This window comes from Sciurus carolinensis, chromosome 8 (genome assembly GCF_902686445.1).
Source record: "Sciurus carolinensis chromosome 8, mSciCar1.2, whole genome shotgun sequence".
Lineage (NCBI taxonomy): Eukaryota > Metazoa > Chordata > Mammalia > Rodentia > Sciuridae > Sciurus > Sciurus carolinensis.
The window spans coordinates 26,081,374-26,103,240 of NC_062220.1; the positions used below are offsets into that span (position 1 = coordinate 26,081,374).

The 21,867-nt window shown below is 47.0% G+C and overlaps 3 protein-coding genes across 3 annotated transcripts; 1 reads left to right on the top strand and 2 right to left on the bottom strand.

The window, feature by feature from the left end:
- Positions 1 to 342: 342 nt before the first annotated feature.
- Positions 343 to 5,129, top strand: Pax4 (paired box 4). The gene is made up of 10 exons (XM_047562104.1): positions 343 to 355; positions 772 to 902; positions 1,179 to 1,394; positions 1,811 to 1,886; positions 2,700 to 2,825; positions 3,049 to 3,131; positions 3,499 to 3,568; positions 4,005 to 4,060; positions 4,323 to 4,464; positions 4,990 to 5,129. Exons 1-10 carry the CDS (start codon positions 343 to 345, stop codon positions 5,127 to 5,129), a joined length of 1,053 nt encoding a protein of 350 aa, XP_047418060.1.
- A 5,566-nt stretch (positions 5,130 to 10,695) lies between these two features.
- Positions 10,696 to 16,932, bottom strand: Fscn3 (fascin actin-bundling protein 3). The gene is made up of 6 exons (XM_047562319.1): positions 16,428 to 16,932; positions 14,701 to 15,397; positions 14,057 to 14,175; positions 12,109 to 12,268; positions 11,487 to 11,657; positions 10,696 to 10,901 (listed from the first exon to the last, which is right to left on the bottom strand). Exons 1-6 carry the CDS (start codon positions 16,569 to 16,571, stop codon positions 10,696 to 10,698), a joined length of 1,497 nt encoding a protein of 498 aa, XP_047418275.1. The 5' UTR covers positions 16,572 to 16,932.
- Positions 16,933 to 18,555: 1,623 nt separating this feature from the next.
- Positions 18,556 to 21,591, bottom strand: Arf5 (ADP ribosylation factor 5). Its single transcript, XM_047561598.1, has 6 exons — positions 21,399 to 21,591; positions 20,795 to 20,875; positions 20,330 to 20,439; positions 19,788 to 19,859; positions 19,166 to 19,291; positions 18,556 to 19,046 (listed from the first exon to the last, which is right to left on the bottom strand). The coding sequence occupies exons 1-6, from the start codon at positions 21,463 to 21,465 to the stop codon at positions 18,960 to 18,962; spliced, it is 543 nt and encodes a 180-aa protein (XP_047417554.1). The 5' UTR covers positions 21,466 to 21,591; the 3' UTR covers positions 18,556 to 18,959.
- Positions 21,592 to 21,867: the final 276 nt, after the last annotated feature.

Sequence of the window (21,867 nt, forward strand, 5' to 3'; positions counted from 1 at the left end):
ACTCCCTGAACTACTGTAATGAATATTTAGGAAATGAGATTCCTTTCATCTTTTCTTATCCCAAAAGATCCAGTCCTCAGCCTACCCTATGATGTTCATCACATAGCGTTTAAGTAAAGAGAATTGTAATGTTCTAATTTGAGTCAACCTACAGGCAACTTTTAGAAACCTGACCCTCTATCACAAAACATCACAAACCAAACCACTTCAAGCAAAAGATCTTATCCAAATAATCCCCCTATTATTACAGACCCAGTCTCAAAATAGGAATAGGAACTCCCAGAAGGACTCCCCAGTCTTCCAAGTTGGCTTCCTGTCCTACAGGGAGGGTCAGCCTGGAGCATGCAGCAGGATGGTAAGGAGCCCGAGAGAAATGGAAAGAATGGGGAGGAGGAAGTTCAGAGACAGAGGGGTATTTCAGGACTTCACTTTCATCAACATGATTTCATCTGCCCTTGGCCAATGTTCTGGAAGAAGTTCTTTTCCAATCATTCTCTCTGTTCCACCCTGCTTTCCTTAGACCAGGAGAGTCAGCACAAGACTCTTCTGAGCTAAGGAAAGATTTGGTCAAGGAGCAAAGATTCATCCATGAGGCAGCTCCCCAAAGAAGTGGCCTGATCTGAGGTCCTGGGAACAGGAGGGGAGAAGTCTCCTGGGGTCAGACTTACTCTGTAGTGGCAAGTCAGGCAGGAGGGATCTGAGTGACTCTTTGCCAAGGTGTGTGGGGGCCTGGGAGGACGCAGGGTGTGGATGCTTCCTTCTCATGCCCAGGGATCAGCAGCATGAATCAGCTGGGGGGACTTTTTGTGAACGGTCGGCCGCTGCCTCTGGACACCCGGCAGCAGATCGTGCAGCTAGCAGTCAGCGGCGTGCGGCCCTGCGACATTTCACGGAGCCTTAAGGTAATGCCAGAACCTTCACCCAGAGGTGGGCACATGAATCAATGAGAGAAAGCCCTTCTGAAGCAAGAGTCTTTGGGGCTTGGGCTACTTTCTAGAAGACCCTTTTGAAGGTTGGTAAGGGGAGCTTTAGGAAATGCAAATGTGAGGCAGGACCCTCAAATCCATGGCCTGATCCAGTAAGCCTTGCTTTGCCTTGTAGCCTCCTTCTATCCTAAGGTCATTCACCCTCCTTCTCCCCAACATGTCTTAACTGTCCTTGCTTCTCACCTGATTCAGGTATCAAATGGCTGTGTGAGCAAGATTCTAGGGCGTTACTACCGCACGGGTATCTTGGAACCCAAGGGTATTGGGGGAAGCAAGCCACGTCTGGCCACACCCCCTGTGGTGGCTCGAATTGCCCAGCTTAAAGACCAGTATCCAGCTCTTTTTGCCTGGGAGATCCAACGCCAGCTTTGTGCTGAAGGGCTTTGCACGCAGGACAAGACTCCCAGTGTAAGTGACCACCATCTCTGCACTGGGGCTGATAAATAGACTTTTGTTTGGGGAGATCAAGATCCCATTTTAGGGGTGGGGTCATAGCTCAGTGGTAGAGCGTTTGCCTGGCATGTGTGAGGTACTGGGTTCGATTCTCAGCACCACATATAAATAAATGAATAAAATAAAGCTCTATTGGCAACTAAAAGTCTATTTTTTAAAAAGATCCCTTTTTACTTGGTACCTGCATCTTCTGGCCCAAGACTTTCTCTTTTGAAAAGTGGTGGTTTGTGAGAAGAAAGCATAGGGATAGCGAGGAGGTTGCCCTTGGGAATGAGGTGTGGGTGGAGACAGAAGGGATATTGGGGGACTATCCTCAGATGCAGTCCTGGGTCTATACACCATCTCCCCACTAAACACCCAAACACTTCCAGGTCTCCTCCATTAATCGAGTCCTGAGGGTGCTACAGGAAAACCAAAGACTGCACTGGTCACAGCTCAGGTCACCAGGTAGGTTTGAAGTTGCCCCCAGGAATAATCAGAGCCAAATCCTCAGTATTTTATGACTCTTAAAATACTTTTCTCATTCTCATTCTTCTTTGTTCCTTTTTTTTTTTTTTTTTTTTTCTTTTTCTTTTTTGTATCAGGATTGAACCTAGAGGCATTAACTGCTGAGCCACATCCCCAGTCCTTCTTGTATTTTATTTTGAGACAGGGTCTTGCTAAGTTGCTTAGGGCCTCACTAAGTTGCTGAGGCTGGTTTTGAACTTGTGATTCTCCCAAGTCACTGGCATTACAGGTGTGCACCACCACACCTGGCTCTCATTCTTTTTTGGATCACCCTCCCAACAACCTGATCAGGAGGGCCTGATAAAGAGTTTTATTCTCTCTTGGCACAAAAGAAATTGAGGTTCAGAGAAGTAGGATGACTTACCCAAGGTCATCAGTCACTTGCTGGCAGGTCATGGAATGGAATGTAGGTCCCCTAGCTCTTAGGTTCACAGGATCTGCTGAGGAAGACCCAGGACTAGGTCTTCTACACCCTCCCTCTGCCTTATACATAGCTTCTCAGAGCATCTACATGTTCTATGGGATTGTGCAAACTGGGACTAAACTTGCTGTTTTCCCCAAACACAATCATGGTACTGAGTACATTTCCCATCAAGGCTCCCTGAAGTAACCCCCAAGTAATTGAATGCTCCAGCTTGGCTCTCCTCTTATACCCATGCTGTCACATTCCTACAGTGCCAGGGACTCAGAGAGCCTGTCTGGTCAGAGAACTCACCAACACAGACCATCTCAAAACATTGTCCTCCTTTGCAGCTGTCTTGGCTCCAACTCTTTCCATTCCACATAGTGGCTCAGAGGATCCCCAGGGTCCCACCCCAGGGACCAGCCACCGAAATCGGACTATCTTCTCCCCAGGCCAAGCAGAGGCATTGGAGAAAGGTATTGGGCTGGGGTGGATGTGGGCTAGAGGGTTCTTGGTGTGACATGGGGGCAGCAGCCTTGAGGCCTGTGGTCAAAGACTGAGAAGTTCAGGCTGTTGGTGTCTCCTGCTTTGGAAGGAAGACAGTTTAGGGTTATAGCAGGTGGGGAGTGGGGCCTGATGGGAAGACCCAAGTCTTGCTCCCTCCCTGTGCCCTTGCTGTGTGAGCCTCCATCTCTCCAGAGTTCCAGCGTGGGCAGTATCCTGATTCAGTGGCCCGTGGAAAACTGGCTGCTGCCACATCTCTGCCTGTGGACACGGTGAGGGTAAGTGAGTTCTGTGATACAGAATGAACCGACCATAGGGAGGAAGAGTCTGTACTGGCCAGAGCTATGGCTTCTGGTGAGGCAGAGAAGGGGACAAGAAGGTGGAAATAAACCTGTTTGGAGCAAAAATCAGAAATGAAGCCCTCCTTGTTCCCTGCCTGCTGATTGTTCTCTCTTTCCCACGCCAAGCCTTTGAGTTGAGGAAGGGGACAGACAGCAAAGGTCAGAGTAGGGAGGGAGGACATCAGGATGGAAGAAGGTTCTGCATTCTGAGTCCAGGCCAGGTGCCAGGTGCCTCAGGTGACAGCAGCAGGTGCCAGGTGACACAAAGAGCACAGCCAGTTACATGGTCCCTATTTTCCCTCAGGTCTGGTTTTCTAACAGAAGAGCCAAATGGCGCAGGCAAGAGAAGCTGAAGTGGGAAATGCAGTTGCCAGGTGATTTCTGTGCATATCCATCTAACATTCTTCAGTCCTTCCCATGCATCCTTCCATCCACCCATCATCCACCCATTCTTCCATCCATCCATCCATCCATCCATCCATCCATCCATCCATCCGTCATCCATCCAACATTTACATTGTACCTCCCATGTACCAGGCTCTATGCCGGATACTGGGCACTCATAGTCCCTGCTCTTAAAGGCTGCACTGTTCCCAGAACCTTCCCTGGGATTTAGTCTTTCTTTTTGGTTTCTCAAGGCTTTTCCTTGGGAAGGGACAGTTCATGGTTGTGACATCCATCTCCTCCCATCCCTGCAAGAAGTTGCTGCCTTTCCTGGAACCCCTCTGCATCGAAAACCATCTTTCACCATACTCCCTCTGCTCCCAACCATAATCCCTCCCTCTGAGTGGATCCACCTTCACTTTGTAGGTGCTTCTCAGGATCTGACTGTACCAAGGGTATCCCCAGGGATCATCTCTGCACAGGTACTTGGGAGGAGGGGAGCTTGTGAACTGGGAAGACCAAAGGGCTCACTGCCTCTCCCAGTTCTGGTGAAGGCCTGAGCTGGGATCCATGATTCTCCACAGTGCCAACTTACAGACAGTGCCATTCCCTAGCCAACTATGTGAATGGCATCCTCCGAAGTTGTTCAGGACACAGTCTAGGAAGAAGGTGGTCCTGGGATCCCAGGCATTCAAAACATTAAGGCTCATTGGCAGCTGAGGGTCTCCTTTTGCTTTTTTCTAGCAGTCGCCTGGCAGTGTGCCCACAGTAGCTCTGCCAACCCTGGAATCTTTGGGTCCCTCCTGGTCTCAGTTGTGCTTGCAGACAGCATCAAACAGGTGTCTGAGTGACACTCCACTTCAAGCCTGTCTCCAGCCCTGCTGGGGTAAGAACTGAGGCCAGGCCTCAATCCTGCAGGGTATGGGGAGAGCTGACTGACTTCTAAGCCCACAGGAAGGTATGGATCTCCATTTGGGGTCATTAACCACAACATAGCTTTCCTCATTCCTTGCTTGACTCACAAAGTTGGGGACACTAGTACCCCCTGAGTCTACAGTACCATTGAGAGTTATAGTGGGTGGAAGGAAGTGGGATTGGGATTTGAGTGTATATATTCAGGGTAGGGAATGAATGTCTCAGCCCCTCCCACTCAGTGACTGAGGAGAGGATGGGGAGCAGTTAGCTCAAGCTCTCCTCTCTGTCCTGCAGGCTACTTGTCCTCTCAGCTGCATTCCCTGATTCCCTACTTCCTTCTACTGCCCCCACCCCAGTCTTGGTGCCCCTCAGGCCCTGCTCTGGCCTGGCTCCCCACTACAGTAAAGCTTGAAATGAAGCAAGAGACCTAGAATGTGAAAATGGGGTAGGCTCTGATGCCATCTTGCCCATTGTCCTTACCATCTTGCCCACACAGATTGCCATGCCTTCCTCCTTCCCGTGGCTCCCCACTCCTGTGTGGACCTTGCCTGGCCCTGCCTCGCTGCCCCTCCTGCACATAATGTGATTGGAGGGGCTGGAGAGGCAGCACCCACCCACTACTCACACTGGCTTTAAGAGGCCTCCACGTGGCAATAATAAAACACATTTTAAATTAGCAGTAGTTCTTGTTGCATTGTTTTTCCCTGTGAACACCAATATGCCCACCCCAATGTTTAATAATTATCCAGTGTTTATATGTGTGTATCCAATCAATGTATTTACCTACATATGCATGCATCGATCTAACCCATGTATGTTTTCATATATGTACTGTGTGTGTGTGTGTGTGTGTGTGTGTGTGTGTGTGTGTCTGTTTGTATATATGTATGTATATGTTTGGCTAATTAAATGTCTACATATAAGCTGAGCGCTGTGGTGCACACTGGTAATTCCAGCCACTCAGGGGGCTGAGGTAGGAGGATAACAAGTTCAAAGCCAGTCTCAGCAACGTAGCAAGTCCCTAAGCAACTTAGCAAGACCCTGTCTCGAAATAAAATATAAAAAAGGACTGGGGATGTGGTTCAGTGGTTAAGCACCCCTGGGTTCAATCCCTGGTACCAAAAAAAAAAAAGTCTGCATATGCATGTGTACACACACGCACACTGATGTTACATCCTGGCATTTTATTTCTAAGTCCTCCAGCAAGCATCTCCAAAAAATAAGGAAAATAAGGAACTTTTCTTACATAACCACAATACCATATCCACATCTAAGAAAATGTACTATAATTCCTTAGTTTAAGAAAATAGACATTGATTCCCTGATACATGTGTATTTTTGTCATCACGGCAAATAGAGTAGAAATGGCATTTTTCGTATCCTGCTTTTCCATTCATACATACTTAAGGGAGTGTTTGATTGGTTCTTCTTGGCAGTAAGTTCTGAATTTTCTCAAGTCTGTCTCCCTGCAGAGAAAGCTCTAGGACCTTCCTGTGGAGTCTTGGGATGTGGGGAAAGGGAGGAAAACAGAGAAAAGGTGAAGAAGGGAATATTCGGAAAGATGAATGAGCTCATATCTCCAAATTCTTTCCCTTTGAAAGGTCAGAGGATAAATAGTGACAGTGCCAAGAGGGTTGAGGATGGAGGAGTGGAGACATGTTTGTTTACTCCCAACAGGGGCAGGGGGGCAGGTACTGATCCAGAAGTTGTCACTCAAGAGATCTTTTTATTAACAAATAACCCAATGCTATGCTTTTCAGTAACTAGTGACTGGCAACATGTAGCCACTTAAATGTAATTCACTTGAAATAAAATGAACAATTCAGCTCCTTGCTCTCACAAACCACATTTCAAATGCCACATGTGGCTTGTGCCTACAATACTGGACAGAAAAGGTCATAAAGCATTTCCAGCAGTACAGAAGGTTCTATGGGATAACAGTTCAAGAATGTACTTTACAGAGTAATAGGGCACACCCTGTCACTGTCCTTCCTTCTCGACTTTCAAGGGGGAAGTCCTGCTGGACAGAAGTGCCCAGGGAAATAGGCAAGATTTTATGGGGTGACAATCTACACAGCACAGGACTGACACCAGCAATGAAGGTGTTGTCTCAGCTGAGGTCCCACGGCTCCTTTAGGCAAAGACAGATAACTGCTTGTGGGAAACTGGGCGTAAGATTGTGTGCGGATGTGTGTGTGCACATGCATATACGTGTATCACTATGCACACACACACCTGTGCATCTGAGTGTGTGTATGTATTTATGGAATGCTAAGGAAGAGATTCTGCATTAGATGACTTCCAAGTTTCTATCTCTTTAGTTAGGACTTACTTTTTTTTTTTTTTTAGTACCAGGGACTGAATCTAGGAGTGTTTAATAAATAACGAAGCCACATCCCTAGTCCATTTTTATATTTTATTTAGACAGGGTCTCACTGAGTTGTTTAGAGTCTTGCTAAGTTGTTGAGGCTGGCTTTGAACTTGTTATCCTCCTGCCTCAGCTTCCCAAGCCACTGGGATAACAGATGTGGGTAACTGTGCCCAGCTAAAGAGAAGGGCAAGCCTCACTATGCTGTCTAGGCTGGTCTCAAACTCCTGGGCTCAAGGGATTCTTCTGCCTCAGCCTCCCAAGTGCTAGAACTACAGGCATGTTCCATAAGCCCCACAGTGTCCTGTGCTTAAAGCTCTCTAGGAAAGTAGATGCCTTAATCTAGTACTTTCAACCTTCACTTAGGCACTCTACCACTAGATATACCCCCAGTCCTTTTATTTTTCATTTTGAGATGAGGTCTCCCTAAGTTGATCTGGCCAGCCTTGAACTTACCATCCTTCTGCCTCAGTCTCCCAAGTAGCTGGGATTACCACTGTGCCTGGCAAATTCTTTTCAAGTTTCTTGAGGAGAAATTTACTACAGACTTAGGTCATTTTCTTCTATCCAAACTGAGTCTCTCTTATATTCTAGTTTCAACCTTTTCTTCTCAAGAGACTTAAAAATCAGACATGTGTTATGGTATGGGGCAATTTTCCCAAAGTGGGAGACAGGCATTACTGCTGATGTTTGGAAATATTTTAGGAGTTGTGTGGCCACTGCTTTAAATAATAGCAAAAGTCAGAAGTTGAGAAAATTGTTCCCTTTTTAACCTCTTTTCCAATCTAGTTGCATAAAAAAAAAATTCATTTTGATTCGTTTAGCACCTATTTAACAATTGTTAAACTCCTCCTTAAAGAAAAAAGGGAACCTTGGGCAGAGGGGAGGAATCTAACTGGGATTTGATAACATCATTTTGTTTTCATTGTATTTATTTTTATAGTCACTTTCTACTTATGGCAAGTCATTTGGGTTTTTTTTTCCTTATTGTAATGATAAAATATTACTTTCTAAATAAATGTATTTGAGTCTGTGTCAATAAAAACATTAGGAGGGTAGTTGTTAAGTAGATAAAGGCCCAAACTATAAAGACAGTGCAGGAATGACAGATGTTTTTGGAGATCCTGTTTTGCTGGAAAGAATAGTGAACATCAGAGTCAGAAAATTTGAGTTAGAGGTGAAGCTCTTTTGCAAATAGGCATGGAACCTTCGGCAAAGAATGTCAGCTCCTGGGCTGGGGAGATAGCTCAGTCGGTAGAGTGCTTGCCTTGCAAGCACAACACCCTGGGTTTGATCCCCAGTACCGCCAAAAAAAAAAAAAAAAAAAAAAAAAAAAAAAACAAAGAATGTCAGCTCCCTGTGAAAGGTGAGAAATGGTAGAGGAAGCACAGTCTGGTCCACATCACTGGATCAAAGGTAATGATAGGACAGGGAAGTTTGTTGAACTGCAGTCAAGGGAGATGAGAGGGTGGGCTATTCAGGTGTAAAGGGTTATCACCATTACCATTACCCTATGCCCACAGGATTAACAATCCTTCATTTGTTCTGAACCATATCTGGATCCTGAATCCTTCAGAGCAAGACTGGATCCTTATGGGATCAGTGGGAAAAGATTAGTGGTTTTGGGTAGTGATGAGAAAGATGAGTGAAGAACTGGTTACCATCTGGTCTCCCTTCTCCTGGATGGAACTTAACAGCAGTCTGGAAACTTAGTCACCACCCTCAACCCTACCCCTACTCTCTTCTGAGTCAGATGCACACAAAGATTTTTTGGGTGGCCTGTTGTGATGTATTGTTGCTCAAAACAGGTGTTTTGCTAAACTGGGTAGGAAAAGGTGTGTAACAGATATTCTCTCGGATCTTGACTCTGGGGTTCCTGTTCTCTTTAGTGCAGTAGTTTTTTTCTGGAGGATTTGGAGTTTTGCAGGTGGCATCCTGTTGGCCTGGGGAGGGAAGAGGAAACAAAAACTTTTAGTTGTCTGTGATTTGTAGTCATTTCTAACTTTTAGGAGAATATTGGGTAAGATCCTATGGGGGAGTAGGGAATAAAATGATTTGTCCCATCCTTCATGAGTGATAAGCACCAGATATATGTGACATTAACTTATAGGAAAAGGTAGGAATGTTTTTATTAGTGATGGGAAAAAAAAAACACCCCCCATGGATGTTCAGAGGAATACCAAAGTCAACAGGAAAGATAATTTACTAAGAATTTGTCTTTTGTTTGTTTTGTTTTGTTTTGTTGTTGGGGATAGAACCCAGAGCCTCAAGAATGCTAGGTGCATGCTTTACCATTGAGCTACATACCTAGCTCTAGTTTATTAAGAATTTAAACTGAATTGGAGATTTCTGATAGAATGAGGGTGTGCTAGGTGCCAACTTTCACCAAACATTTTGCATTTATTATCTCATGCAATCTTTATAACTATCCTACCAAGTCAATATTAGGTTCCTATTTCACCCACAAGAAACAGGCTTTGAGAAGTTCATTTGCCTAAAGTCAAGCAACAAAGTTGAATTGATAAAAAGTCTATATAGAGTCCAGGTCTCAGACTAGAAATGACCACTACAATATACTGCCTACTAGAATGTGAGGCTTAGAAGGAGCCTGAGAAATGTAGTTCAATCTAAACTCTTCATGAAATAGGTAAGAAAGCTGAAGCCCAGTTTGACCATAGTAAAGGGTTTGTGTAGAAAACTGGCAGAAAATGGAAGAGATTGAATATATACTCAGTGTCCATATTTAGATGCAGACTGATATTTAACCTTCATAATACTTATGGAGTAGCAGTTCCCATTTTACAGGGAGCATGGGAGGCCTGAAAGTGTGAAAGCTATTTCCTTAAGGTCACAGAGTTAGCTTACTATCTCTTGATTCAAGGTCCGTCTGATGTCAAAACCAAAGTGATTTCTACAACATCCTGTGACTTTCCAAGCCAGGAAAGTAGCTGATTGTGAAGGGACAGGACTAAGTGTAACAAGGTGCCCTGGAGAGCTGTAAAGGAAGAACAGTAAAAAGGGAAGCTGCACATTAGGAAAGTAAAGGGATTGGGTGGGGGTGGATCTGGGGACTGGGAGCAGCTCTGAGGAGCAATGGGATCAGGGCAGGCTTTTGATGAAAAGCCTGGAACTGCCAGGGTAATTATGAAGCAGCAAGCACTCAAGAGGCTTTGCTAAGGAAGTACTTGAGAATTGGCAGTTGGATGAAGGGAGCCAATGGAGCAATGCAGAGACAGTACTGAGGTCCTGAGCCTGAGCATCTGGTTTGGCAGAGCCCGAGATGACCAGAAAAAAACCAGACTGTAGAAGAAAGAATCATTTCAGGAGTGGAGACTGAGGTGTTGATTTCAGCTATGCTGAATTTTTGGGACTGGCAGGAGGAAGTTGACTTAACTTTCATCCCTTCAGGAGAGAGATGAGATTAGAGTTCTGGAGGAGGATCAGGGCTACAGATAAATATTAGAGAGCCAGGGACCCATGGATAGGGATAAAAAGTACACAGAATAAAAAACATATTTTTTCACCTATACACATCTTCAAAAGTCATTCATGTATCCCTCTAATAGGGCAAATTCTGCATTTTATAAAGGAGAGATAGGTAAGCACACCTCACTCTGTGGTATAGTCTAGATGTGGTTTCTTCTCTCCTCTCTAGATAATCCAGGTTTAGAAGTCCATAAGGAATGGTATGGATTTGGAATAAATGTCTGGAGTTAATAAAACCTTGGACAAAAATCAGTCCAGTAGTGCATTTTGGTGTCTCCATCACACGCCTCCCATCCATCTCCTCACTCTGCTCCCCTTGTCCCAAGTCCCTACCTACTCTCCCCTTACCTAAAATTCCCAGATACACTCTTTGGTAACGTCTTCGCTGTCTGCCAATAGGGTGCCACTTCGGTCGGCTCGCATGTAAAAACCATTGGGTGCCAGCACTGTGAGCAAGTTGCTTCCATGAAGTTCTATACAGAAGTTGAGGGCAAACTTTCCCCAAGGGCGGAAAGAGCCAAAGGATGTTATTGACCAGAAGGATCCACCCTGTGCTGGGGAGGGAAGAGCTCAGGTTGGTGGGCTGTTTGGAGGGGAGTCCTCCAGCAGTGTAGCCTTTGAGGGGGCTTCCTGGAGAGGTGCTACCCTCCCCTAGTGGCCCTATCCTGCCTGGGTTGGTAGGTCCTTCTACAGAAATGCAGGAGGGTCAGCAGGAGGCCCACTGGTTCCTGATTTGCTAACCCACTCTGGAAACTTGAAGTACAAAAATAATCAAAAACACAGTTTTCATTTTTTTTTTTTTTTTTTTTTTTTTTTTTTTTTGGTGCCAAGGATTGAAGCCAGGGGCGCTTTACCACTGAGCTACATCCCCAGCCCTTTTTATTTTTTTATTTTGAGAAACGGTCTTGCTAAGTTACTTAGGGTCGTGCCAAGTTGTTGAAGCTGGCCTTGAACTTGGGATCCTCTTGTCTTAGTCTCCTAAGTCCCTGGGCTTATAGGCATATGCCACTGTGCCTGGCTTGGTTTTTCCCTTTTCTGATGAATGATGAGCAGGCCCTTAGTGGCAGCCCTTAAATCTGGGCTAGGGCTAAAGCATGGGCTGTGTGTGAACCTCGGGATGGGGAAAAGCAATTACCCACCCTGGAAGTGGTAGATGCCCTGGCGGCAGGGCAGGAGGTGAATGCAGTCAGGTTCATCCATATTGCACTGTATGAGGTCATGCTCTGATGAGGAGCCCACATACCCATACCGACCTCGCAAAACAAGGAAAGGCCGGTTGGCAAATCGAATCCCCAGCTCCTCGTTTGGACCTGAAAGAAACAGGGAGGAGACATCTGGATGGACTGTCTCTAGATGTTTTCCCAAATGGAAGCAGGAAGGGAATCCTAACTGAAGGAGGATATTGTTAATGTCTTAACATGTAGTGAACACCTGTTACTTATGTTAGGGTGCTTATGAAATGTTTTTGAGAGCACCTAGCACAGTGTGGAACCCAAGAAATTTGAATATTCTTCTTTCCTTTGGGATTTGTTTACCTATCTAATGCTCATGACAACCCTGTGAGGCAGCAGAGTGAATATCATATTCATTTTTATAGATAATAAAACTGAGGCTCAAAGTGGTAATTTGCTTAAGAGATGATAAAAATTCAGTGACTGAGTGGCTATGTGGACCTAAATCTTTGAAAAAAAGTCACATTTCAGCTCCTTGATAAAGCATCCCTGACTTGGAATAACCTGGCAATAGGGCAGCCCAGCTCACCTGGAATGGTGGCATTGGTCATCAGCAGGCCATTGGCTGCAATGCCCAAGAAGCGCCCATTGGGAGACTGCAGGATAATCTTGCCACAATTCCAGTGCACACGGAAGAAGGTGTCAGACTCCATCGGGTGACCATCAGCTATCACTGACCTATGTCGCCTCTGGATACCAGAGAATAGGAACCAGGAGTAAGGACCCACAATTTCAGCTTTCTTCCCTTATTTTTATTTCTGGACCTCTTGTACATCCTACCCCAAAGCATGCTTTATGCTTTCATATCCTTTTGGAAGGCGTGTTGGACCTCAGTTCTCCCACTTTCCCCAGGCTGTATTGTATCCCAGAGCACAGCATAAAAGAGGGACCAGGATATTATAAAGGGAAAAACAAACCTTGGCCCTGACTCCAAAATCATTTTGAAATGGATCATAGACATAAAAGTGAGAGTTAAACTATAAAATATCTAGAAGAATAGTTTAGAGAAATTCTTTATAACATTGGAGCAGGCAATAATTTCTCGGGACAAAAAAGAAGCAGTAAATATTTTAAAATTGATAAATGGGACTTCATTGAAATTAAAAACTTGCTTTTGAAAGACACTATTAAGTGAATGAAAAGAAAAACCATAGTTTGGGAGAAAATATTTATAATACATTTATTTGTCAAAGGACTTGAGTTTAGAATATATAAAGACCCCTTCCAACCTGGCATTATTCCAATAATGAATGGGCAAAAGATTTGAACAGATACCTCACAAGGATATACAAATGACCAACCAGCACATGACTGATTGTAATGTGTACTCAAACTAAACCCATAATAAGATGTCCTTACACACCCACTAGAGTGGCTATAATTAAAAATACAGGAACTATTAAGTGTTGGTGAAAATATGGAACAATTGGAGCCCTCATAAATTACTGGTAAAAGTGCAAAATGGTATAGTTACTTTAGAAAACTGACTTTTTCTTTTTTGTGGTATTGGGAATTGAACCTATGGCTGCTTCACCATTGAGCTATATTTCCAACCCCTCCCATTTTTAAATTTTGAGGCAGGATCTGGCTAAGTTGCTAAGGCTGACCCTGAACTTATGATCCTTCTACCTCCCAAGTTGTTGGGACTATAGGCTTATGCCAGCCCCTGTGCTGGCTGACATTGTCTCATAAAGTTAAACACAGATTTATGACCCAGTTATTCTACCTGTAGGTATTTACCCCTAATAAATAATTACAAAGGCTCACAAAAGACTTGTATACAGACGCACATAGCAGTTTTATTCATCATATCTCAAAGTGGAAACAACCCAAATGTTTATGGACAAATGAATGAATAAACAAATTATGTTTATAAGTAGTATTAGAGAATATTAATCAGCAAAAAAAAAAAAAGAGAGAGAGAATGAACTACTGATACATGCAACAACATGGGTGAGTCTTAATAATCTTATGCTATTCAAAAGAAGTATACACACCATATAAGAGCCTTTATATGAAAATTCTGGAGTGGGCAAGTATAATCCATAATGGCAGAACACAGATCAGTGGTGTGGGAGGTTGCAGGCGGAGGTAAATGGAATATGAGGGGACAGAAGTGAATTTTTATGGTGGTAGAAATATTCTGTAACTTGTGGCATGATTGTATGGTGTATACATTTGCTAAGGTCTTCTGAATTTTATATTTAAAGTGGGTATATTTTACTCGTATAATAAACATATAGGCTATATAATATATTCAATACAACATATATACAACATATACATTATATAAATTAACATGTTCAAGTTATGCCTCAATAAAGTTGATTTTTTAAAAAGAGGGTTGAAATGAATGTTTATCAGGCAAGGGCCTCCACTGCTCATCTTGCCATCTAGTCATCTGCCTTGGAGAAGGAGGAAGTGTGTCTAGTAAGCACAGAGCTTATGGTTTCTTGTTTTGAAAGCCTAGGTCTTACCTGGGCTAGGTAGAAGCCACTGGCTGAACGAAGCTGCAAGGTAGGGTTCTCACAGTCACATTCAAACTGGAACAATGACATTGGGGTCAAGTGCTCAGAGGTAGCACACACCTGACCATCTGTAGAGGAAGTGTATGTCATTAGAATTCAAGTCTGGCTCCTACTTCATGTCTATTACTGAGCTTCCCCCTAATTTCCCCTCTCAACTTTGATCACCTATGTTGGACCATAGTCTAACTCAAATGACTTTTCCCCAAATCCCCATATCCCTGCTTCTTTGTTCTTTTCTACTCCACAAGAAGCCCTGCCCTTTGGACACCATGATCTTCCTGATGAGCACATTCAAAAATCCTTGCTGCTGGTGGCACATGCCTGTAATCCCAGCTACTCTTGGGGCAGGGGTGGGTCACAAGTTTGAGGCCAGCCTAGGCATCTTAGCAAGACCCTGTCTCAAAATAAAATTCATTTAAAAAGGGCTGGGATGTAGCTCAGTGGTAGAGTGGTTGCCAGTATGCACGAGGCCCTGGGTTCAATCTCAGTACTGGAAGAAACAAAACAAAACACCCTTGTAGAACCGGCCTCAATTTCTCTTTTCAACAGCAGGTCCTTCCTCCCTCCATGGCTGTGCTGGGGCCCACACTTGCCGTAGATGACTGAAATGAACTTCCGGGACTTTGACCTGAGGCTGACCCAGGTTGGGAAGTGCTGTAGGATGAACCACTCCTGGCCCCTCATGGGATTGGAGCCAAGGCCCAGGAGCAGATGTGTGCCATGTGGATATAACGTGCCCCCTTCTCCATCACACAGTGCCACAAGCCCTCCAGGCCGCACTTGCATGTGAAAAGCTGTCTGTGATGATGGTTGGGCAACCAGCCGGTCTACATGGGACAAGAAGTGGTGTGTAGAGGTCTCCAGGTGGTAGCATCCATCTTGGAAGTGCAACAAGAAGCCACATTCTTCCAGGCAAGGGACTGCTGCATCCACCCAGATGCGGCCCACAGTGTGGTCAGCCCGGGCATAGCTGTGGTAGATGGGGCTATACAGGGTCACATGGACGTGCAGGGCTGGCCGGGGGGTCCACATGTGGTAAGCTGAGAGGACCTGGGAGTTGCAGAATACATCCTCACCATCGGACTCCAGATAACGACCAGAGACTATACACTGGAGGGTCCACTGGCCATTCCGGTGAAAACGGAGTAGGAAGCATCCATGGTGGCTGTTCTTTGGCCGGCCATAACATACAGTGCCATCTGCCTCACACAGAACATAGAGACCCTGCAAGCTCTTCAGTCGTACTACAGCCTGTGTCTCATGTTCATTGCTAACCAGGAGCTCCCAGGTCTGGAGGCATGGGTGGGGCAAAAAGAGGGAAATCAGTACTGCCAAGTAACTACACCAAGAAATCCTACAACCATAACTTTTGTTATCACCCTTACCAAGGGTAACACTTACCAAGACCAACCACCTTCCCCTCCATGTCTACCCTGGTGTCACCTTGCTGTCGACTCTTCCACTCTCCAAACCAATACTAATAGAAAGATCTCTGGACCACTCCTCCATTGGAGCCATAGGTTTCCTCAAGATCTAAAGAGAAGTTCTACATGCTCATCACTAGCTAATTGAAGGTAACCTTTCTCCCTTCCTTTCTCCTGTCAATATCCAATTTTCTAAGAGAAGCTTTGGTTTAACTTTTACTTCTTTTGTCCTTACTGTTGCCCCTTGATTGCACACTCAACTAAAACCTCCATTCCTATAAGTAACCTCCCTAACAGGGCAGGAGAAAAGCAAGAGTTTTTATAGGAAGGCCTGGCTCCAGGTAGGACAGGAGTGAACTGATGAGATGCAATTGCCAGTTCACTGTGGTCGAATTTTTTATAAGGTGGAGAGGACTTTGCTCCTGCCTCACTCCAGCACCCATCCCAGAGATACCTACGGTCCTCTCTCAAATGGAAACTAGTCTCTGTGAGTACTTCTAGAATACTCCATTTTTAAACTACAACCAGAATAGAAACATAGGCCTTGCACTACAGTTCAACTGGTTCAACTTCCCCCGGATGCCCACAGTTCTGCCTTCAGCTGGGCTCTCCACTTCTCTTTGTGATGACACAACCCCCTGGGCTGGGAAGGAGAGTAGAGAGCAGTCAGAACAGGGCAAGGCAGCCAGACCAGGGCTGAGGCTTCCCCTTGGGGAGTAGGTTTAGAGAAAGGAGATGGAGCAGTGCAGACCCATGAGCCAAAGCCTGGAGTAGAAGGGTCTTGGCTTGGCAATGGCAGGGACTAGGAAAGTGTAAGGTTGAGAGTACACCCTCACTACCACACATACACACACACACACACAGAAGTTGGCCATTCCAAACGTTTGCCTTGTTACCTGTTTTCTGCCCAAACTCTTTGCAGTAGTTGTGACTGCATTCTTGTATGCTTCAAAGGTGAGGTAGGTTCCTGCCCAGTTGAGAAGCCCAATCCTTAGATCTTCTGCCTTGGGATGTTTTTGTGTCCACTCCATTTCATCCATGAGGCTGGTACCACAGATGATGACTCTGACAGGCCCAGCCTTCCCCCCAGTGGTGAGGTTCCACAGGCCATAGGCCCGGAATAAGGCCTGTAGTACCCACCAGAAGATGTTCCCGGAGGGAACTTCTCAGTAAGAGGTTGCCCTACGGCCTGGCACCTCTGTGACCCGGGAGCATTGTGACTGTGATGGCTGCCTCTTATCCCAACACAGTGGGGAAAGGGCACTGGCCCAGCACCATCAATCCATGGCCCAGGGGAAGAGGGTCCAGAGCCTCTGGCATTTGCCTCCTCGTGTCATTCCAGGCAATGAGGTAGGCTGAGCTAACTGGGGAATAGAACCATATCCTGCAACTATAGCCTTGTCCTTCCATTTATCTGTTTCTCATTAATGGGATAGAAATTGATCTTTTTCTTTCCAGAAAGTGGGTTCTGCCTGGCTCTCTTGTGGCCTCAAGTATTTTTTTAAGTTGAAGATACCCAAGAAAAATCCATCAGCTTTTAGAGCCCTTGGGAAGATGAGGCCAAAATGTCTTCAGAAGTTGGTTTGTAGGGAGCTTGAGGAAACCCTAGATAGACAACCAGAAGATAGAATTATTCAAATTAGTCTAAAAGGACTGGCTCAGGACAGGGTAAGGGGAGTGTTCTGGGTAGAGGAGCCCCCAACACCATCCTTACCAACTCCCAGCTGTACTAGTGGGCACATCAGCTGGCTGGGCAGACAGCCCGAGTTGCCAATAAGGATACCAGCCTTTCCCCACAGAGGCTATGTTGTCCAGTGATCTTTGGGACACTTCTTGCAAAACTCAAGGAGAAAACCCAGCCCAGAACCTGGAGGAACTAACAACATGAAGAAAAATGGGAGAAAGACAACGAGAAATGATGGCAGTGATGATGGGTTTTAAGGTTCACTGGAATCAAAAGGGAGATGGGAAGAATCAGCCCCATATGGCAAATAACCCACAACCCAATTCCTTACGTGTATTTTGATTCCCTGTAGATGGGGACTTCTCAGGTATAGAGTCCCAGCAGTGCCCAGAAGGAACTGTAACCCCTAGACTCTACCAGAATCTCTGGTATTTGCCTCCCTGTGTCATTCTAGGCAATGAGGTAGACTGAGCTAACCAGGGATTAGAACCATAGCCTGCAACTATAGCCACGTCCTTCCATTTCGTTACCTGTTTCTCATTAATGGGATAGAAATCCCATTAATGTTTTGTAAAATAAGGCAATTAGATTCTGGCCAGTGCCAGAAGCATCTGGTTAATTTTAAAGAGGGATATTATTGGGCCTCAGACCAGTTCTGATGAAACATTTTCTGAAATGTGCCTGGGGTATATATGGCGCATTTCAGAAAATTCCTTGTACAAAAACTTTCCATGTGTACATATACATACACACACGCACACACACACACACACACACACACATATATATATATATATATATATATATTTTTTTTTTTTTTTTTTGTACTAGGGATTGAACCCAGGGTACTTAGGCACTTAACCACTGAGCCACATCCCCAGACCCTTTTAATTTTGAGACAGGGTCTCACCAAGTTACTGAGCCTGGCTTTGAACTTGCAATCCTCCAGCCTCAGCCTCCAAAGTCACTGGAATTACAGGCATGTACCACCACACCCAATGGAACCAATATTTTTAATGCACGTTACCTTCACTGTGTGTAAAGCAAATGTGAAAAACTATTACTTTGTATAGCTAGGATGGGTAGTTTACAGAACCAAGAAAGTAGATTCTGTTATCATTAGCTAATATTCCCTGGAATAGAGGAAGGAATGAAATTCTCTCTACTGAAAATCCTACAGAATTTCCAATCCAATAAGAAGGGAGAAGGGGAGCTCAGCGAGTGCGTGTGTGCGTATATGTGTTGGCCCTGCAGTCTCAGCTGCTTCGAGTCTCCCTCATAATGTCTTTTTGTACCCATTGAACCCAGCATCCTGCTTCTAGGTTACAGACAACACCAAGTACAAACCACAGCAAATTTATTACTCAATATCCAGTTCCACATCATAGCACCACCCGGAGCCCTCACTCCCCCCACCCCCCCGCAACCTGGCCCCAAGGGTACACCCAAAACAGAAAAAAACAAAAGTAAACCCAGATCCCTGCTCCTCCTCTGGATGAGGGGGCCTTGGCCAGGAAGCCCTTCCGCAGGTCCCAGCAGGCAGGAGAGTGGACCTCTCTGTGCCCAGAGAGTTAGGCTCCAGGCTCCAACGACAGAGAGAACATGCAGGCAGGAGCAGGAGCAGAGGCCTGTCTGTGGGGAGGAAGAGTGGGAGGGAAGGGCACTGCCTGAGGAGCCCGGGAGTCTGGTCATCCCGGGCATGCACGCGGGAGCTTCCGGGCAGCAGGGGCCTGCCCCTGGCGAGTTAACGTTTCGACAGCTCATGGGACAGCCAGTCCAGCCCGTCATACAGGCCTGTGCCTTGGGTGGCACAGGTGGCCTGGACGTACCACTGTGGGAAGGAGGAGAGAAAGAGGTCAGCAGCAGAAAAGGGGTCCCTTTATATCCTTGCCCCAGGCTGTGGCTCTCCTGTGAGAGGCAGGGCACAGTGCAAGGGGGGCAGACTCTCACCGTACGGCTGCGCAAGTGCTGTAGCCCCAGCTTGTCAGTCAGCTCGCTCACAGGCATGGCGTTGGGCATGTCCTGCTTGTTGGCAAACACCAGCAGCACTGCATCCCGCAGCTCATCCTCCTGCAGCTGGGGGAGGAAGTGAGAGGGGAGAATTGGTGGCCCCAGGTACCTTTCTGGTGGCTGTGTTGGAAAGCCCCCACTTTCTACCTTCTACCTTTTCTGTTGGAAAAACACAGTATCATGGTAGTCTATTGCTGAACATAAGATATGGAGCTATAAATAAACTTGAGGCCACCTAAACTTAAGTCTAGAAAAGGTCTTCTAATTTGAGAACCTGCTCTAGGCAAAATGACACAATATCTAAGTGGAAAAGACAAGAATGTAAGGTGCCATTTTTCACCACCTCTCTCCATCTTCCAGACTCAGATGTAAAGGCATGAGAATTCATGGAAAAAATTTTGTTCTATGCCAACAGAGACAGACACACATGTTTTGCCCACAAACAAAAAAACCACATTCCTGGCCTCTGATGCCTTTGGGGAGTTCCCACACTTTCACACCGCCACAGAGTTTGTTCTGTTCCCAAGCCCAGGGCTCAGTTCCTAGGACTCCGGGTACCTACCATCTTCTGGAGTTCATCAGCAGACTCCTGGACCCGTTCTCGGTCATTACTGTCCACCACAAAGATGAGGCCCTGGGTGAGAAGGAAGAAAGGAAGGAGAAGCAATCATTCCCTCCTGAGTCATACCCTAATCTGGCCCTTTCTCTCTTCTCCCATCTTTAGTTATATCAGCCCTTCTCATCTGGTAAACTTCCACTAAGTCTTTGCATAAGTCCTGCCACAAATTAGAGAAATCCCTGGAAGGATACAACTTCCAACCTCAGAGGAGGCAGTCTATCTAAAGATGAGCAAGGACCAGGGAAAGACACTTGCTGACAGCTAAATCAAGCAGTGTGGCCTCAGAATACTGCTTCCCAGAAGTCTAAGGTGGCTAATCTCAAAACAAGACTAAGGTGAGTTCTGAAGAATGAGCAGAGACTAGTCAAAGTGGGTGGCAGTGGGTTTTCCTGGCCTACGGACCCTACCTCTAGCCAAAAGCTCGTACTGCCTATCCTAATAGCTTTTCCTTTCCCGGGGTTGGGGAGTTCCCCCCCGCACTCCACCTGAGTGTTCTGGAAGTAGTGCCGCCACAGAGGCCGAATCTTGTCCTGGCCTCCCACATCCCAGACTGTGAAACAGATGTTCTTATATTCCACTGTTTCCACATTGAAGCCTGCAGATAACAGGGATGGGGTGGGGTGAGGTGGGTGAGAAAAGTCCTAAAAGGAAGGAATTCACTTAAAAACTACTCAGATCTCAACGGGGTCACAAAACCAGAAGGCAATGATCAAGGCCAAGGGAAACTGGACCCAAGAGGACTGGCTGTCAACAGATGGGGCGGGGCTAGGCCACATCTACCCCGCCTCCCGCACCAACGGGCACGTAGAGATACGGTGACCCACTTCTCAAGTAGCAATATCTGGTGTCATGGTCAGCTCCAGATAAGGGCCTCAGCAGAACTAGGAGCAGACCCGGAGAAGGCCCGCCGCAGCGCTCCCAGATCCTCCCTGCCTCATCCCGGGGCTCACCTATGGTGGGGATGGTGGTGACAATCTCCCCCAACTTCAGTTTGTACAGGATCGTAGTCTTGCCAGCTGCATCCAAGCCAACTGCAACAGAGAGGGGCACAGGGATGGAGATGGGAGTGAGGGAGCCCCCTAGAGACAAGGGAAAGGTAGAGGCTAGGACAGCTGATGGTGATGGGGGCGGAGAGCCGGGGAGCCTCCAGGTGCGCGCTGTTCTCTACCTTCGGGGCCTTGAGGGCAGTCTGGGTGGCTTGCGCCAACTGCTGCCCCCAGAGTGGGCTAGGGATGGGACAGGCCTGGGAGGTGAGGGGCACAAGAGGAAGGCCGTGCTCCTTTTAAAAGTCGTCTCCAAGGGCGGAATCCTCCCTTCTTAGCAGCTTGGCTGGGGCGGAGGAAGCTTCACCCCACCCAGGCCCGCAGCTCCGGGTTTCAGGCCCGGAGGGCGGCGCTGCGGACCCGGATTGTTTCAAAGCAGAGGCCTCGGAGGGTTAGGAGGTGGGTGACTCGGGGTCAGAAAGCCAGGTGAGCCGGGCTGGAGGGACGCGGGGGCGGGAGGGCTGCGCCGAGGCCGGCGCCGGGTCCGGGCCGCGCACTCGATCTGCCTCACCCATGAGGATCCGCATCTGCTTCTTCCCGAAGATCCGCGAAAAGAGCGCGGACACGGTGAGGCCCATGGCGGGGCCCGGGGGCGGGGGCGCGGGCGCGGACGCGGGGTACGGGCTGGAACCTGCCGGCCGCGGGGGGATGGGGCGCAGCAGCAGCAGGAAGAGGCGCCGCCGCCTCCGCGCGTCCCGGCCCGGTGGACGTCACGCGGCTCCGCCCCCTCCGGGCCCGCCCCAGCCCCTCCCCCAGGCGCGGACGCCGGGCGGAACTGAAGCTGTATCAGACTTCGCGGCCTGGCCGGTCGCCCCTAGTTTCCAGCGCGTCTGTCGGACCTGTGGTCGTTGGACCTGCAGCTCGATCGGGGCTGAGTAAAGGCTCACATTGGACCCCACCCCCATCTTCGGTGGCTGGCAGCTGGGTTTGGAATTGTTGCGTCCAGCCCACTTTGGGCTCCAGTTCTTGAGAACTAGTAG